This window comes from Neoarius graeffei, chromosome 14 (assembly GCF_027579695.1).
Source record: "Neoarius graeffei isolate fNeoGra1 chromosome 14, fNeoGra1.pri, whole genome shotgun sequence".
Taxonomy (NCBI): domain Eukaryota; kingdom Metazoa; phylum Chordata; class Actinopteri; order Siluriformes; family Ariidae; genus Neoarius; species Neoarius graeffei.
This window is the reverse complement of record NC_083582.1, coordinates 32296018-32315369: the sequence shown is the minus strand read 5'-3', so window position 1 is coordinate 32315369 and position 19352 is coordinate 32296018. Positions and strand designations below refer to the sequence as shown.

The 19352-nt window shown below is 43.0% G+C and overlaps 1 protein-coding gene across 1 annotated transcript in view; it reads right to left on the bottom strand.

Annotated features, from left to right (window-relative positions):
* The window catches only part of slc35g1 (solute carrier family 35 member G1), a 66053-nt gene extending 46903 nt beyond the window's left edge, over nt 1–19150 (bottom strand). The window contains exon 1 of the mRNA XM_060938810.1: nt 18817–19150. Coding sequence (XP_060794793.1) covers nt 18817–19075 — 259 coding nt within the window. The 5' untranslated portion in view covers nt 19076–19150. The remainder of the gene's footprint in view (nt 1–18816) is intronic.
* Nucleotides 19151–19352: the final 202 nt, after the last annotated feature.

Sequence of the window (19352 nt, the reverse complement as noted above, 5' to 3'; positions counted from 1 at the left end):
GCTTAAGTATGCTCTCTAATAAACCCTGGAGCTTTCTACAATCAAATCACTGTCTTTAGAATGGAAATCACCTCATAGTTTCTGGAAACTTTCAGCTCATTTAACCATAACTAATTTAGGGGTTTTACACCAATGGAGGGTGAATAGTTGACAAATTAATTTTTTTATTTGTAAATAATTTTGCAAACTATACTGATCAATCCATTTCTCAATAATATGGGCTATTTTGTGTAGAGACATGACATACAGCTCTGGAAAAAAAAAAGAAATAAGAGACCACTTAAATCTTTTCTTAAATCAGCATCTCTGTGTACGGCAGCCGTTTCATTCCAGTGTCTGTGCTGGGATTCCAACACATCTCATTTTACTTAATGAGGTATTGATTAGGTCATCACCTGCACCAAATATTATTTAATGAGGAAAAGTATAAAATCCACTGATGTGGTCATCACTATCCTCTTGCAATAGGACCAGTCTGGATGGCAAACACAGTGCTAGTATTACCTTAAATTTAATTGGAATATAAAAATATCTATTCTTCATGTAACAGTCCACAGAATGGAAACAACAGGGAAGTGAAGTTTAGGTCAGATAAGCGCAAATGTAGATTTCAAATGGCGGCCATTTTGAATTCCAATATGGCGGACATGAAGAGAGAATTCCGAGTGGCTCAATATCTGAAAATGTTCGCCATATGTCAATGTACATTTGTGCCAAATTTGGTGCTTGTATCACAAAATGCACAATAGGTTAGCTATGCTGCCCCACTACAGAGCCTTTTCTTACAAAGCCCCACAGTTATGGAACAGCCTTCCAAGTAGTGTTCGGGAATCAGACACAGTCTCAGCGTTTAAGTCTCGGCTGAAAACATATCTGTTTAGTCAAGCCTTGTGTTAATGGTGTTTATGAGGTAAAGGTGTAGATCTGGAGGGTCCTCAGACAGAGTGTTTTGGTAAACTGGGATGTATGGATACTGTCAGTCCCCCACTCGCTTGCTCACTCGAGTTTGTTGACAGTGTAGTGGCTGCTGCTTTATGTCCCGGGGCTCCCTCATGCCTGTGTTACCTTCTGGCTCTCCCCTTTTAGTTATGCCGGAGTCCCTGCTTGTACTCAGTGCAATATGTATACTGTTCCTACTTATTCAGGTGACACTGGGCACAGCGCTCGAAACTAACGGTGTCCCAATGTCCCGGGGACCATAAAAAATGTCATCGGGACACAAAATTATCATATCTGGGACAATCCCGGGACAATGGAAAAAAAATAGATCTAGAAAAAAAGTTCTACATTAATATTATTTACAAAGCCGTAACACATACGTAGACATTCACCTAATTTGTCAATTTTAATTTTAAAACGTTAACAGCGAAAAATACATAGTAGCTTCACTTTCGATGCACCTGCATCCGTAGGCTACAGAGCAGCGCATTCTGTTCTAGAATCTTCGGCCGGAGTCCGCATTATATGGACTTGGAATGGAATTGCTACCGCACACGCTGCGCCGACTCTTGCCAGAACAAAAATGCTGAAGTGGTTGAAGCGGACCGACCGCGGGGAAGAAACTGAAAGCCCAGACATAACGTCTCCGGGACCTTCAGGATCCAAAGTGTCATCGCCTGGTCTGCAGGCAACGCGAGCAACTGAATGAACTTAATGAACAGTTAGACACGTTATAAAATACAACAGGAATGATGTGGATGATATTGACGGAAGATACCGTTCAACAGAATAAGTGAGTTTTCTTGGTGTCTTTCTAGTTCAGAAAGTTTAGTCAGTCAGCAGCACAACTAGGCTCGGACCTGGCACTATGCTGATGTTGCTAACATTTGCACCCGGCAGCGAAAGTTCATAAAATGGATAACGGAAAGTTCATAAAAATGGATAACGGTAATGGATAACGGAAAGTTCATAAAAATGGATAACGGTAATGGTGAAAATGATAAGTTGGCCTTATAAGTGCCAACAGATGTTCAAGGTATAAGTAGATGAAATGAACATAAAAGGGGTCTTATTTTCAACTAAAGTGTACTGCAGATGTAGGGAGTTGAAACATTTTCTGAATGAGCTATTTCTCATCTCATTATCTCTAGCCGCTTTATCCTTCTACAGGGTCGCAGGCAAGCTGGAGCCTATCCCAGCTGACTACGGGCGAAAGGCGGGGTACACCCTGGACAAGTCGCCAGGTCATCACAGGGCTGACACATAAAATCGCATAGTTACAAATATAATAGTAACTTCATATGATAATATTAACCACTGGTTATTTCAGAGAGGAAAAAAATGGGGACACTATTGCTTCCATTCGGGACAATACAACACAGAATTCGGGACCACTGGGGGACACAAAGAAAAAAAGTTAATTTCGAGCCCTGACTGGGCATACCCAACAACCTATGTTAGTCAGTCCTGGGATCGAGATCCTGACCTCTTCTGCCCCTCGGACCTGCCTGATCCATCCTGGTGCCCTGTGTCTGGTTGGAGTCTCATCGCATCGCTCCTGTTGAGGACAGCCCCACGTGGACAGTTGAAAGTCACACTTGGAGGACGCTCTGGACTCTTACAATAATGCTTTTATGGCTGAGGACTACAGTTGACTTGCTAACTTTAGGACTGCAGTTGTCATGAACAGTTTTGCACTCGAGTTTCCATCAATGAAGAGTTACAACATCAACCAAACTGACTTCATGTTAAAACTGTTAATGTTATAGTCATGCTGTCTGTTGTTGCGCAAATGAGGATGGGTTCCCTTTTGAGTCTGGTTTCTCTCGAGGTTTCTTCCTCATGCCGTCTGAGGGAGTTTTTCCTTGCCACCGTCGCCACAAGCTTGCTCATTGGGGATAGATTAGGGATAAAATTAGCTCATGTTTTAAGTCGTTCAAATTCTGTAAAGCTGCCCTGCGACAATGTCTATTGTTAAAAGCGCTAGACAAATAAACTTGACTTGACTGGGGGAGACACAAAGAGAAAGAGAGAGAGACACAGTGTTTTGGTGAGGTTAAGACTGGTTATGCCTGTCCTGTTAAATTGTAAATGTTGGTTAATTGCTGTTGTATCAGAAAAATAAACGCTTTGACGCACTTAGGACTTCAGACTGCACCTGCTGTGATCCCTTCAGACTGCACTCGCTATGAACATTTTTGCTCTCAAGTCTCCATCAGTAAACAGACTTCATATCAGAACGATAATGAATTTCCTGGTTACACAGTTGCACTGCTTGACCAAATAGCACACAGTTATAGAAGAGAGTTACTGAAAGCTGTGTTCACACTTATACCGGTACGATAGTGGTGTAACTGTATCGATACAAAGTATACCGGTACAGTTTAGTGCATCTGTCCACACTAGCGAGAAATGTTTGCGGTTTTCTTTCACAGTAGTTGAAAAGCGCGTGCGCGAAATGTTTCCGTGGTTAACGAGTAACTTCCTTCCGAGAATATGGCGGAGTGCGACCGGCCGCATCTTCGCCCATGAAGCGGCGGAGATCACTCGACAGTTGTCTGTACATGTCGATATTTCGACGTGTACCCCTCAACTGTTCCTGACATCGCTTGTCTCCCCAAAGCTCCAACAAACACATAACTTCGTCTTTGCTCCATGTAGCTCCACGGTCGTTTTGAGCCATTTTGACGTTTTATTTACAGCTGGAAAGCACGTGCGTATTGTATTGTATGAATAACCCGGAAGACGTAGGAATGGTTCATTGCGCTTGCGCATTATATTTGTATCGATACAGAACCGCTTCATCTGTCCACACTACAGCAAAGCGCTACAGTACCGATACTGTACCGGTACGAAACCCATACATTTGTGGGTTTCGTACCGATACAGTTATACCGCTACAGTACCAGTATAGTTGCTTGTGTGGACAGGTGTTGCGGTACGAAAGTAGTATCGTATCGGTACAAAATCCCTTGTGTGGACAGGGTATTAAATAGGGATGGCGAAAACTAAAAAAAATCTTGACCGACCACCGAGCCTCATTAGCCGGTTAACCTATGATTTTAAACAGGGATGCAAGCGGCGCGCCTTTTGGCGGATGCCGCCTTTTTCACGGCTGAATCGTGCAGATCCGATTTTTTTTTTTTTTTTAGGGGGGGTGTTGGAGTGTCTGAATAATTTCATCAGAGTAAATTCTGTATTAAAATTACTAAATAAGCAAATGCCGTTACAGTCCATGAAATATAGGAAGTATAAGTATGAGAAGAAAACAGTAAATCAGAAAGCTGCGCACGTTTTTGCGGAAGCTGCGCAAAGGTACGCAGTTTTATGATTTACTGTTTTCTTCTCATACTTCCTATGTTTCATGAACTGTAACGGCATTTGCTTATTTAGTAATTTTAATACAGAATTTACTCTGATGAAATTATTCAGACACTCCAACGCCCCCCCTAAAAAAAAAAAAAAATCGGATCTGCACGATTCAGCCTTGAAAAAGGCGGCATCCGCCAAAAGGCGCGCCGTTTGCATCCCTGTTTAAAATTCTAGAATTGGAATTATTAGAATCTATTCTAAATCTAACCGCGAGCATCCGCACATTCAGTCCCAGTCGCTGCCCTCCATTCACATTACCTTTTCTACAGCGCGAAACATTTAGTCAAATGCGGCACTGATGTCGAGGGGTTTGTATTGGAGCGGAGGACAAATGGCTCCAGCTTAGAGACAGTTTCAGTTGGCCATGATGGCATTGAAAATAAAGTGCTAGAAGAAGTACATGACATTCAGTGATGGGAATAACGGCGTTAAAATAAAGGCTGTTAATCTAATTAATTAGCTACAATCGTTATAACGCCGTTAACAATATCAACACGCCATTACTGCATGGTATTGAAGTTGCTCTGAAGCCGTCACTGACTTGGCTCACAGACATAAAAGCTGCGTTTGTCACTCCCCCTCCAGACACCGCTGTCATTTCATTCTCTCCCCTTCCTTCCAAAAGTCGGCATCTGCGCCTTTAGTTTGTGTAGAGAGATATGATCTGCAATAACATGCATTGTTGGCTACAGACCGAAACATACTTTCAGAATGCACTGGCCAAGGCAGGACTAAACTCGATGTGCCTTCTAATCTCATCTCATTATCTGTAGCCGCTTTATCCTGTTCTACAGGGTCGCAGGCAAGCTGGAGCCTATCCCAGCTGACTACGGGCGAAAGGCGGGGTACACCCTGGACAAGTCGCCAGGTCATCACAGGGCTGACACATAGACACAGACAACCATTCACACTCACATTCACACCTACGGTCAATTTAGAGTCACCAGTTAACCTAACCTGCATGTCTTTGGACTGTGGGGGAAACCGGAGCACCCGGAGGAAACCCACGCGGACACGGGGAGAACATGCAAACTCCGCACAGAAAGGCCCTCGCCGGCCACGGGGCTCGAACCCGGACCTTCTTGCTGTGAGGCGACAGCGCTAACCACTACACCACCGTGCCGCCATGCCTTCTAATAATAATTTTTTAAAAAAAAACACACAATAGTAATTTGTAAGCTAAAAAGCCTGTCTCTACACTTTTCTTTCGCCGAGTGGCAGCTGTCTTCAACTGGGGCGGGAGGGCGGGACATGACTGAATGGGTGTTTCTGATTTGTCAGCGGTCTTCAACTGGGGCGGGAGGGCGGGACATGACTGAATGGGTGTTTCTGATTTGTCAGCTGTCGTCCTTACACCGCATGGCATGCCCCAAGCGTTTACAACACAGAATTCCAGGTTCTCTGCTCCAAAATCGGCAGCTTCAAAACGATTTTTTTTTTAACAGACAACCAAAAAAAATTAACCGGTTGACATTGATTCGGTCAACCATCGGTCAAACGGTCATCGGTTAACATCCCTAGTATTAATCACATGATCCGGTGCCACCCAGATGAGGATGGGTTCCCTTTTGAGTCTGGTTCCTTTCAACGTTTCTCCCTCGTGCCGTCTCAGGGAGTGTTTCCTTCCCACCGTCACCCCAGACTCACTCATTTATTCCTGTAAAGCTGCTTTATGACAATGTTTTGTTAAAATCGCCATACAAATAAATCTGAATTGAACTGAACTTTGGCTGTGCTGTTCATGGAAAATAATCAACGAGGTGATGTGGCCTGATGTGAACTCGATTATTTTCCAATATCATCACATCCTGAAGTGACCCCCCCCCAAAAAAAAAAACCCACCCACAATGCAGCTTGTTGTAGATGATGTTGCAGAGAAGTTCTCCGACTCCTTACTTAAATGTCTCGTTATAAGACTTAAAAATTACAATTTGTTTATTAAGCTTATTATGCAGTCCTGTTACTACGGAAATGATAACGATATTAGTCCCAGTGCATTAATATAAACCTGTGATTATGTTTTCACCTTAGTTTCTTCCTAATGTAACTCAAAAAATAGTGAACGGATTTGGATGAAATTTGGTGTGCAGCTTTAGTATGATCCTAGGTTCGAGTGATGTGGTTTTGATGTTGAGGAGATGTAGTTTAGAGGAGGTATGCACGCTACCGGGTGCCCTTCTAGTCTGACTTGGAGCCAGCACTACTCTCAGACCTGCTGTTACAGAAAAGGGCCCAACACCTTCTGACCAATCAGACTGGAGAATTCAGCAGCACTGGATGATTATGATCGGAATCAAGAAAGTCGAGTTTATTGCCGAGTCCGTTCTCACGTACAAGGAATTCGTTTTGGTGGTTGGGTGGTGCTTGAACAGTTTAGATAAAATTATTTAAAAGTCGATAAATAGAACAAGTGTTGCCAGGCAAAACAAACCTCGCCAGGAAGCACTTATTTTATACCTATATTTTGATAATGGTAATATTTCTCAATCATCAGCTGTCAGGTTATAGTCCCATGAAAGTCCATGACCTTGAGTTTGACATTTCAGTCACTCAAGGTCAAAGATCATGGTTCCAAATCAGGCTTTCGTCTAAACGGGGGAACAGGGGTGCTGTGCCCTCTTACTCTCGGCGTGCGCCCCCTTACCGACTCCGTGAAAACATCCCAGCAACACTACGTGACAATGTGTCTGATCATCAAATATGTTATAATTGCTCCAAAAATATTCCAATCATAGTAGATACACCGCCAGACGGTGCAAAAACAATTCGAATTGGCGTTTTCCAGACTGAGGCGCCATGTTGTTTAGTTGTTTACTTGTCGCGGCTGCTCTTGCGAGATTTGACATGGGTTACATACAAGGTCAGCTGACTTGTAGCGCGAGATTTCTCAAGACTGAATGACCTTTCACCTACCGGCGCGGGAGCTTTTGACAGAAGTAGTTTGCGAGTTGTTTTTGTTGACACTTGGGCATTTAAAGATGTCATCCGGCAGCACGAAGCGGAAGAAAGCCAAAGACTGTCCGGGGCAGAAGATGATTACTTCTTTCTTTTTCAATGTTGACAGACAATTTGTTACAATTTCCCTCTCAGATAGCCTCAGAATGTCCCATTGGAGCATTTTTCAAAGGCTTTGCACGGCGCGGGGGGGGGGACGGGACACAACCGGCACCATCTCCCCCCCCCCCGCTTTGCTCCCTCGCCATGGTGAGCGCCCTCATACTAAATTTTTCTAGAAAAAACCCTGCAAATGAAAGCCCATATGGCACTTCCTAAAAGTTGATAATGGTAAACATCTGTCTACTATCAACTGTTTTCAAGTTACAGCCCTCTGAAAATCCATGACCTTGAGTTTGACCTTTCAAGGTCAAAGATCATGGTGCCAAATGAAAGGTCATATGGGAGTTCCTATATGCTCATAATAGTAAACATCTGTTTATCGTAAACCATTTTTTAGTTCTAATGGAAAATGTTATTTGGACTGAAAGGTTGACCTTTCCAGTGACCTTCACCCCATTACCCTCAAAATGTGATCAGGTAATCTACGGACCATTGCCCATCTACCCTGAAAATTTGAAGTCAATTGGTACAACCATCTATATCCGAGGTGGGCAAACTACGGCCCGGGGGCGACATCCGGCCCGTTGGCGTTTTTAATCCGGCCCGCAGAAGACAATCATATAAACGCGATTGAGCAGATCTATAAACTAGAAGCTTCAGTGTTATCATGTAGACAGGTGTTCTAGAGATCCGTCTTTCCAGTCAGTCGTATTCACGCGAGATTACATTTGCAGAGTGGTGCAGCGCGTGCCATGGAAGTCATTCTGGCGCCCGTGCCACTGATGATCTCGAGAACACAGGATAAATCTTTACAATGAGTGGTTCTAAAAAAAGAAAAGTGGACAGTGAGTGCAGGGTGTTCAATAAAGAATGGACAACTAAATATTTTTTTGCTGAAGTCCGATCAAAGGCTGTATGCCTTATTTGCAAAGAAACTGTTGCAGTTTTAAAGGAATAGAACATCAAACGGCACTTTTCCTCCAAACATGCTAATTATGCTAACAACCAGTCAGCGCAAGAACGGACGAATACAGCTCAGCGGTTGCTGAGTGAATGTGAGTATTAACACTTTCTCTTTTTAAAACTATGTTGGAGCTGTAATAAGATGGTAGTCACATGTTTACAGACATAATAATATAAAAAGTATAACTCTTAGACTACGTTCAGACTGCACCCTGAAACGACCCATATCCGATTTTTTTGCCCATATGCGACCTGTATCCGATTTGTTATTGACAATCTGAACGACACAGATCCAATTTTTTTCACATGCGACCCAGGCCGCTTGGATATGTGGTCCTAATTCCGATGCATATCCGTTATTTTCACATGCGACTGCAGTCTGACCGGACAGGTCGCGTTCACGCGACCTACACGTCATCAACAAGAGACAAACGTCACTATTCTGCGTTGGCTAATCCCACCTCTTTGGTGGAAAACAACAACATTTTGTGCAGTTTTCAGAATTTAAATAGACTTTTATAGAATTGATCAAGCTAATGGTGGATTTGGTAGGGACCTGGATGTTAAACCATCCTGTATTACAAGATTATAAGATTGTTCTGGAAATTTCCAGTAATTTGACACCTTCGGTCTCATTAGTCTGCTGCCCACATTAATCAGATTATTGTGTGAGTTCCGCCGCCGCCACAAAAACCACATCGCCAGGTCTCGCCTCATCTCCATGCTTTACTTGCAAACTTGAAGAGTGCGCTTTTTTTTTTTTTTTTACGTATTACGTAGATGTGCTTATTACGTGTCAATTTGCGCATGCGGGACACTTTTGGGTCGTTTTCCGTTCATATTGGAGATCGCATACAAGTCTCATATAATTGGTAATGTGAACGGCCTAACAAAAAAATCGGATTTCACAGCAAATCGGATATGGGTCGTTTCAGGTTGCAGTCTGAACGTAGTGTTAGTAATTTTGGTTGTCGTGGGTGGCTGCTGTAGTGCTGGTGTTGGTTTTTAAGTACCATGTGCTTTTGGGTGTCTGCTCCGCCCCTCATTTATGTCCCTGTCTGCTATTATAGGTGTATTATGAGCAGCTGACCTTGCTTCTGCTTATATCCAGGCATGAAAACTGGTCAGGGGTGAAAAAGGTGAGAAGGGTGCGCGAGTGGTGACGTGGCCTCTGGTGTTGTTTTATTTTGTTTGGGCGGTCCTCCCCCAGAATAAATATTATAGCCTCCTTACTAACTATACTGTATTGACATTTGCACAAGGAGATACAGTACAAATACGTGTAGTTATAGTGAAATTATGCCCTGGAAAAAAATGTGAATAATAGAACGAAGAAAGTGGAACCCAAGGAATAGTGATAATTTTTTCCTTTTATTTGCCTGGACCACCAGTGTCTCCATGGCCCGCTTTCGCCGAGTTGCCACATGTTTCAGCCTTGCCCGCTTCTCTCCTTCAGCAGTCTGTTTCTTGGCCTGCTGAGCACTGCAAGTTGCTTGAGAGCCATACTTGCTCTGCTGCTTTTCCTCCTTGTTCACCCTCTGCTGGTGTTTGTATGTGGCTGCTGCAGAGTTAATGTTCTTGCACAATGTTCTGTCCACTTCCCTAAACTTCACGTCCTCCCTTCTAAAGAGCTGCATAGCTGTCTTCCCCCTGGACATCAGCGTGTACTTGACCGTCTGCATTGCATTAAATGTTTCCACATTCATGTTGCCACTCCTTTGATCAGTTACATCATTCATTAGACTAAATGAGGACTCGACTCTAGGTCCATGAAAGATGGAGAGGCAACACTTAACCAGTGCACCCAGGGAGGGGCACTTGTCTGGTTTGTCGAAGACATGACCCCACCACTCCACGATGCTCTCTCCCTCCTTGAAGCTGGGGATGGTCAGGTCAACACTGAACCGCACAAGTTCCCTCTGGATATCCTGGTCTGCTGGCAAGAGGTGCCCCAGCATACCACTCAGCCTGCCAAGATATGGAAGTACCTGCAGCTTTCAGCTCTTTTTAAATCAAGGCTGAATACTTTCTTCTTTGCTGCTGTCTTTTATTAAATCAAATTTGAGACTTTTAATTTGATTTCTTTCAGCACGGACAGCGCTACAAAATGGCGTCTCCAAGAGGGCTATCGCATGACGTCACCGCGCCGCGAGATTTTGTTAGGCACCATATTGGAAGACCAAGTACATGCACTCACAATATAAAACAAAGTACGAGCGAGAGTGAAGTGACACGATGGATGATAATTCGGGTTATGCGAGTACATTACCAGCTGCAGAAAGGGCACGGTATGTGGAGAAACTGGCTGTGATTGATGGGTTTGACCCATATGATAAGACTCGGGGCAAGGGAGAATGGAAACATAAGGAGGACCGGACACCAATTCTGCCATCTGTTTGCTACCCAGACATTGTAAACTATTTGTTGTTTACACCCAGTGCCTACACTGCTGATGACTTGAAAGCCTACAAAGGGCTACAGGCTTACAATTATGTTGTTAGTGGCTTGGGTCGTGATATTACAGCTGTTATGAAGAATAACCTACACATAGTTATGGCCAAGGTAATCTTGTTGATATTTATCTTTTAATAATATATCTTTTGAGTTGAAAAATTAATACTTTTTGTTACTATTAAGGTATCCATAATTTAGGTTCATTTATCCAAATTATACATATGTATTTATGATATATGCCTACACAACAACTATGTTTTATTTATATAATAGGAGGGAGAGCAAGCCCCAAACCATCCTAAATTATTATTATTATTATTATTATTATTATTATTAAATTGTAGAAGTCTGGGAGGCTTGCTCCTCATCCAGTTATCAACTTGGGGCCAATTTAGCATGTTTTAAATCTGAATTTCTTGCGTTTGCTTACCTCAGAGTGTCCGCAGATCATGCACAGACTTATCCATTATATCCACAGTTTTTTGCCAAGTCTCACACAGGTTTCTTTCAAGTCTACTGTTGGGCCAATAAATCATAAATAAAACAGCTCAGATTTGTTTAAGTCGTTTGCCACTCCACTTTATTCTCGTGGGTTCACATACCGCTGCCGTTATTTCCCCCTAATCACGAGTTTGTTGGTCTTCCAAAATGGCGCAGGGTCTGTTTACTTCCGGTTTCGGGTGACGTCAGTGAAATCCCTCTATACAGTGCCCTCTATAGTGAGTAGCGAGCAATTTCGGACACAGGGATTGTCAAAAGACGCGCGCGCCCTCTTTAGAATGCTGACGTAATCAAGCCGGAAGTTTTGTTTGTTTTGATGGCAAATCAGGAAAGTTTGAAAAAAGTAGGAAATTCAGTCCGATGACTCAATCCAGCTTCCAGCGGTCTGGCCTGCACTCCGACTCATGTGTGCACGCTCTGGCCAGCAGGAGAAGAGGCGTGAAATGATGCTGCTTGCCCTTCGCAGCAAGATGTACTCGTCGCTATGGCGTCAATATCAAAGCAGGAGGAGGAGGCGCAAACCGGCACGAACTGTCTATGGGTGCGAAGCAACCTCCTTGCTCTTTGGGTCAATATCAACCACCCCCCCCATTTTTTTTTTCTCATCGGATCTACACGATTCACGTAGGTCACCCATTTTGGTTTCAAAACGGCGAATTTCGCCGAAAGGTGAGGGATTTTCATGCATGTATATCTGTTCCTGGACTTTTGCCTGTGGAGGTTATTCTGATCTATGAGTGGCCTTTTGGAATATGAAAACCTGTTTGGAACCTGTGTTTTGATTTTTTGAGGACTGGAAATATTTCAGTGAGTGACTTTGAACCTGAAAACCAGTTTGGAGTTTTTTGCTTTCTTGAGCTGTTTTGTTTGATTTTGTGGGCTGGATGGATCCAGTGCCAAACCATTGAACTGCAAACATGTTGGCATGGTGTGGTACCCAAACTGTTGAACTGCAAACATTTTGGAATGGTGTGGTGCCTCTCCTACTAATGGTGGTTGGTTGTACTGGCAGGCTGGAAGTGGATGGTTAAAAAAAAAAAAAATCACTCAGGTGTAAGGGCCTCTGCATGCTCTTGCGACAAGGCTTTCGCAGATAGCTTTTCGCAGACAGTTGTAATTTATCGTTGAGCGGGGAGTAACAGGCGTGCGCGATGTTATTCACCGCCACAACGCAAGGGGGCGCGAAGTCGCGAAGTCGCTAGGAGTAGTTGGTGGGTGTGGTTAGTGGAGTGTTTATCCTCCGGTTACTTATAATGACTAGAACTGGAGTCGTATAGATGTACGTACTTCCTCACTTCCTCGATCAACCGCTCTTCGTGCTGCTCCATCTTCGCTCGTGTTTTTAAAAATGGCGGTAGTGAAAACAAACCAAACCGGGAAAGTAGGGAAGCGGAAGTGCATGTACAGCGGATGTAGAGTGGACCAATCAGAGCCCTCTTGTCTGCGACGCTGTCTGCGAGGCTTCAATTTTTTGGTCACAATTTTTGGGAGGTGCGCGCAGAGCGTCTGCGAAGGTGGGGGGGCTACGCAGACACCATCTGCGAGGACTGGGTTGTCAGCATAAATTGGCCTTAAATCTACGAGTTCAGTGAAATGTACAAAAACAATATGTACTGATATGTAATTTAGTTCAATTTAATGATACGCAATTTAGTTGTATGTATAAAATGATACAAATATACAAATACACTGGCATCCTACTCATCCTGGCAGCTCAAAGATGTAATTTAAGAATTAAGTGTGCTACTTTTCTTACCGTCACATGTGCGCGTGTGTGTGTGTGTGTGTGTATGTATTACTTTTCTGGATGGATCCAGTGCCAATCTATTGAACTGCAAGCATTTTTCTGCTCTGCCTTTGGTGACTGAGAACTAAAATAAATGTCAATCTGATCTGCATTTGGGTCTCTGTCAGTGAAGGCCTTACAATAACACTAAAGCTTTTCTGGTTTATGTTCGATATGTATGAATTTGGTGCTGGCCCGGCCCGCCTGGCAAATTTCAAAAGTCAATGTGGCCCCTGAGCCAAAAAGTTTGCCCACCCCTGGTCTAGATGCTAGATTGTTAACAGACAGACACGCAAACAAACCGCACCGATTACAATACCTCGTCCCGCTGACTCCATCGCGGACGAGGTAATAAAAAATAAGAAGAATCTAAAAAGACACACGTCTATTTATCAAATGTGTATGTATGAGTATGTGCATGGGTTGTTTTGAAGTCCAAGGTGTACAGTATGTCCCAGAATATTAAAGAAAAATTACTGCAGAAAAGAAAATTACTAGCCTACATAATTTGAATATTTGTGATGTACGATAGTGCTTCTTAACCACTACGCCATCTAGTGGACTGCAAATCCCCCCCCCCCAAGTTGAAGCCAATTTTTAGTCGGGTACAACTGCTGGGTTGCATCAAACATCACATCTGCCTCATTAGATACGCAAGACATGAAGTGGTGGTCAGCTAAGCTCACTGTTCACAAAGTGTTACTATCGCTGGGGCACCTTACTAGTTGTTAAATTGCCCTACGCTTGTGCTGTTTGAATCAAACAAACCGTGAAACTGATAAAAATTTCTTCCGGGTTCCTGGTGAAGTGATAAGAAGGGTGAAAGAGCAAAGGATTTTACCAAAAGACAACAACAAAGGTGGCTCTTGGACCTTTCACTGCGATGGAAGGGAGTGGAGTCGAAGAACGCTCGAGTTTGCAGTGATCACTTCGTGAAAGGTTTGTAAATTCCTCAGCTTTATTTTGCTTGGATTCGCAAATCATTTTTCGTTATTTTGAAGCTCAAGAGACGTTCAAGTCCTCAGATGTGTTTTTGTTTACTGTTTGATCGTGGTCGCCAGATTGTAAACTAACACGTATATTAAACCTATAATACCCAGGTCTTTAAAGGGGTTTCTGTGGATCTTTGTGAATGATTTATGCAGAAGAGAAGAGCAAGGAGGATTGAGAATCGAGTGGCTGTGGTTTGTTTACACCAAACTTGTAAAATTTGTAGCGTCCGAGCAACCATCACGAAGGCACGGACAAAAAGCCCAGAAATGCTGACTTGCCCAGACAAAAATAAACAATACAGGATTTATCGTAGAGTATCCTGATCTCCAGATCTTTAACCCACCCGCGTATAAAAAGTTGTTCTCCTCCATGCTCTTCCAGGTTTTCATCTGTGTGTCTGTATAGAACGATGTCTGCAGCACCAGGTAGTTTGAGATGTCGGGGAACTCAATGGATGGAGAATTTTCCATTTCCTAGGAAAAATCCTTCTTTGTTAGCGTGTAAGAATCTAATCCCATTGAGTGGTTTCTATATCCACTTCTTTCAAGTGTACTTCTTGGTCTTAACCCTTTGGGGTCGGGAGCGTCACCGGTGAAGCTCGACAGGTTTAGAATGAGTAGATCAGGTATTTAGATAAATATCTTCGCGAGTTCATTATCCAAGCATGATAAACATATTGACAGAAACTTTATACTTTCCTCTGTGCCCACTGCCAAATGATATTATAGTTTTTAAATTACCTAAATTATATGAAACATAAAACTTGCCACCTTACTCAGTCACACCGGAGTGCTGAGCGAGCACTTACGTATTCATAAAAGACTTCACATGGTAAAGGCATGATAATCACCTTCAGTCTTTCGCTTTCAATTAGTTTCTCTTTCACAGTGGGAATGCCCACCGTAAACAGGATAAAATCTGTCAGCCATAGTTCAGGCTATTTGGAGGTAAAACTTGTTACGAGATGGCGTGCGGTTTTATGCGCTTCGGATGATTCAGGACAGCGATTCAATTCAGTCTTGAGAACTGCGACACTGATAATAAAGTGGTGCCTTTTTTTTTTACTTCGACTCGATCCAGCCAAAGATCAGCTCGAGCAAATGTTTCTCCTATTTCTGATGAGCGTATCGGTTGATATGCGTGCGCTGTACTGTATACACAGGAAAAATGACTGAGCAATTTTTCCAGAGTTAAAAGTGTTTTCCTCAAAATCATTAATTTTGCTCTATTTTGAGTTTAGAGAGTAAAATTTGGAGTTGGAATGGGAGCAAAATTACAGAGTAATTGTGTAACAGGGAAGGCTGTGGCTCTGAACTGAGTAAAATAGTACAAGAGACACACTGAAGAGTGTCAAATACCAGATAAATGAAGCTGTTGTAAAAAGCAGTTTTAGAACTGTGTTGAAATGTGTGAAAAAAACATGACCTTACCCATTGGGACTCGACCTGATGGGATTAAGAGTTGGCAGTGGGAGGGAGTTTTCACTCTTCTCATTGAATGGAATGGAATTTTTTACCCTTCTCATTGAATACCCCTTCTGCCAGCTCTTTATCCCAAAGCAATAGGACATTTTGATGGCCGGTTAATTGTCCAAATCAATGGAGCAGATTTAAGTTGTGTTTGATCCATTCCTAAGACTAAACAGAATCATCTCAAGTGACCAAAACGGTTTGTCACAATCAGTAAGGTCACGTTTTTTTTTTCACACATTCCAACACAGTTCTAAAACTGCTTTTTACAACATCTTCATTTATCTGTTGCTTTTTTTTTTTAAGTACAATCATGACATACATACTACAGAGATATTACTGTAGCTGAACTTGTGCTGAATAAAAAAAAAGTCATATGACTTTGAAAATACTATTTTAGATTTGTCGAAATTGACAAAATCAGAGCATACCAAAATCATTAGAGTGCCAGAAAACACCCTCAGACTCCAGAGGGTTAATAACTTGCTTGTTTGCTGAACACAAACATGGCAATAAGTTCTTGTGTTAATGGACCAGACTCCATTTTTGGATCATTAACCCCTTTTGACTGAGAATGCCCTGCATGCATGGCTTTATATTGGCTTCCGGCACAATCATACAGTTTTAAATACAATACCTACAATTTAAAAAATTGTTTTTATTGCATTTATTTAATTCCTGGGCTCCCATCTGTAACAGGGAGTGATGTCGTATCCTATTAATACACTTTACAATAGATTATTAGATTCTAATAGATGAGCTAAAATTATTATTATTTTTTTTAGTGCTGTCAAAGTTAACGCGATAATAATGCGTTAACGTGATCTCAATTTAACGCGATTAAAAAAAATGGTGCCGTTAACGCAAATTCTAATTTGGCCCTGCGAGTCACCCGTAGTTCCTGTTGAGGCTTGTCGCGCGCTGCTTCAATAAGAGTACGTGTGAGTGATGGAGAAAGGCATAGACATATAAACATCCTCGCCGCCATATTGGATGGGGCAAAGTGGAGATTCTTCAACCGTCTCTGGTATAGCGTCTAGACAGTAGCCGAGAATAAAGATGCCTCATTCATGTGCTGCGTTTAACATGTGCTGCGTTCTACCAACAGGTTTACCGTCCAAACGAGATCACATGGGATTACCTTTCACAGGTGAGACTGGAAAAATACTTTTCAATCCTGTTCCTTCAGTCTTCAGTTTCCCAGCTCATCTCCACCGGGGAGGTGTAGAGTTATAAGCAGTGAGCATTAGATAATACAATGCCACACTATGATGAATGTTTTTATTTTTGTTATCTGTTTTTTCTTCTTTTATGGCAAATACTTCTCTTCAAAAGAAACTAATGAAGAGTAAAATAATTTTTTTTTTAATTTTCAGTGATATGCACTTTATTTTTCATCCCTTGGTTTTCTCATCTAATATGGAAGTTATGGATGTCAGTGGCTGTGACAAGACGTGTTATGCTCTGCAATAAAAAAAAAAAAAAACATTGGTACAAAGCAAGCCCATTCACTTTTTTATGCTGATAAGAGAATTACAAAGGTTTTTCATGTGACAAAAATGTGCGATTAAATTGCGATTAATCGCGAGTTAACTATGACAGTCGCGACATTAATCGCGATTAAATATTTTAATCGCTTGACAGCACTAATTTTTTTAAATGGCCCCGACTCGTTACAGGTATGAATAGGTGGGCCTTAAAGCAGAAAAGGCCGAGAACCCCTGGTACAGGATACAGAGCTACAGGAACAAGAGAAACTCCCAATGGACATCTTTAATTACAGAATTTCCGGCATAATTTATTTTTAATGTTGTATTATAAATTTGTTTATACTAGATTATCAGATTGCTCCCTTTGATAATTTCTCTGTTCTTCTCCATATTTAACATGATGTTGTTGCCATATTGGTTTTATACATTTGTACTTTTTTAAAAATAGTGTTACTTAAAAAAAAGGTGGGAGAGGGAGAGAGAAAGAAAGAGGGAGAGAGAAAGAGGGAGAAAGAGAAAAAGAAAAGAGGGAGAGAGAAAGAAAAGAGGGAAAGAGAAAGAAAAACGGAGAGAGGGAGAGAGAAAAAGAGGGAGAGAAAGAGAGAAAGAAAAGAGGGAGAGAGAAAGAAGAGAGAGAAGGAGAGAAGAAAGAAAAGAGGGAGAGAGAAGAAAGAAAAGAGGGAGAGAGAAGAAAGAAAAGAGGGGGAGAGAAAGAAAGAGAAAGAAAAGAGGGGGAGAGAAAGAAAGAGAGAAAGAAAAGAGGGGGAGAGAAAGAAAGAGAGAAAGAAAAGAGGGGGAGAGAAAGAAAGAGAGAAAGAAAAGAGGGGGAGAGAAAGGGAGAGAGAAAGAAAAAGGGAGAGAGGGAGAGAAAAAGAGGGAGAAAAGAGGGAGAGAAAGAAAAAGAGGGAGAGAAAGAAAAAGAGGGAGAAAAGAGGGAGAGAAAGAGAAAGAGGAAGAGAGAGAAGGAGAGAGAGAAGAAAGAAAAGAGGGAGAGAGAAAAGAGGGGGAGGGAGAGAAAGGAAAGAGAGAAAAAGAGAGAAAAAGGGAGAGAGGGAGAGAGAAAGAAAAAGGGAGAGAGGGAGAGAGAGAAAAAGAGGGAGAAAAGAGGGAAAGAGAGAAAGAGGAAGAGAGAGAAGGAGAGAGAGAAGAAAGAAAAGAGGGAGAGAGAAAGAGAAAAGAGGGGGAGGGAGAGAAAGAAAAGAGGGAGAGAGAAAGAGAAAAGAGGGGGAGGGAGAGAAAGAAAAGAGGGAGAGAAAGAAAAGAGGGAGAGAAAGGAGAGAGAAAGAAAGAAGAGAGAAGAGAGACAGAAAAGAGGGAGAGAGAGAGAAAAAAGAGGGAGAGAGAGAAAGAGAGAGAAAAAGAAAGAAGAGAAAGAAAAGGGAGAGGGAGAAAGAGAGAAAGACTCCTTTCGTCGAACTCCATACAGGCAGCTCTAGCCAATCAGAATCCAGCATCGCAAAGCCTGCGCGCTTCTGATTGGTCAGTCTGACTGACGGACACAAACGGTCAGTAGTTTATATAATGAGGAGACCGGTAGGTAAACAGCAGCGGCTGTAAGGTCGCTTCCATCAGGAAGTTTAACCGGGTGAAACATTTCAGGACTGACTTTTTGTTTGTGTTTAAAGACCGCGTTAAAACATCACTTTAAACTGAATAACTGAGGAAAATCATCCACAAACAAACAAACAAACAAACAAACAAGTTGGTGTGAGTGTGCGGCTCCCCCCGGAGCGCGCGCGCTCAACTACTGCAGCTTGTCAAGCGCGCGCGAGCCGAGTGCGGATCCGCTTACCTCTCGGAACCGCCGCGCGCGACACATCCGCGTTCGCGTTCTCCTCCGCGTTCGCCTCGCGCCCGCTCCCAACAAAGCACAGGCAGGAGTTCCGCGCGCACACACCGGCCCGGAGCCCAGCTTCTCCCTCCTCCTCCGCATCACCGGCAACTTTCACAAACCCCGCGTCTCTACACGGGACAACCGACAGAACCGTGTATCCGCCACCACTGTCCTCCTCATCCTCCTGCCCCCCGCTCCCGTTCCTCAAACCGGCCATAGCAGCATGCAACAGGTGCTCACGTCTCTGCAGCGCGCCTCATCACTCACTCACTCTGCCGCCGGCCCGGCCCGGCCGCACAACTTCACTCACCTCACACACGCGCACTAGCACACGCCATGCTCTGCCACTAGAGGGCGCGCACGCACGCGCAAAAGAGAGCGAGCGAGCCAGAGCGATTTCGGCCGTGTCCCAATCCACACACAGCATTATCGCACCAATCTAATCTATCCTGCGAATCAAAGTAGTGCTCAGGCGGCTTTTAAACACACGCACT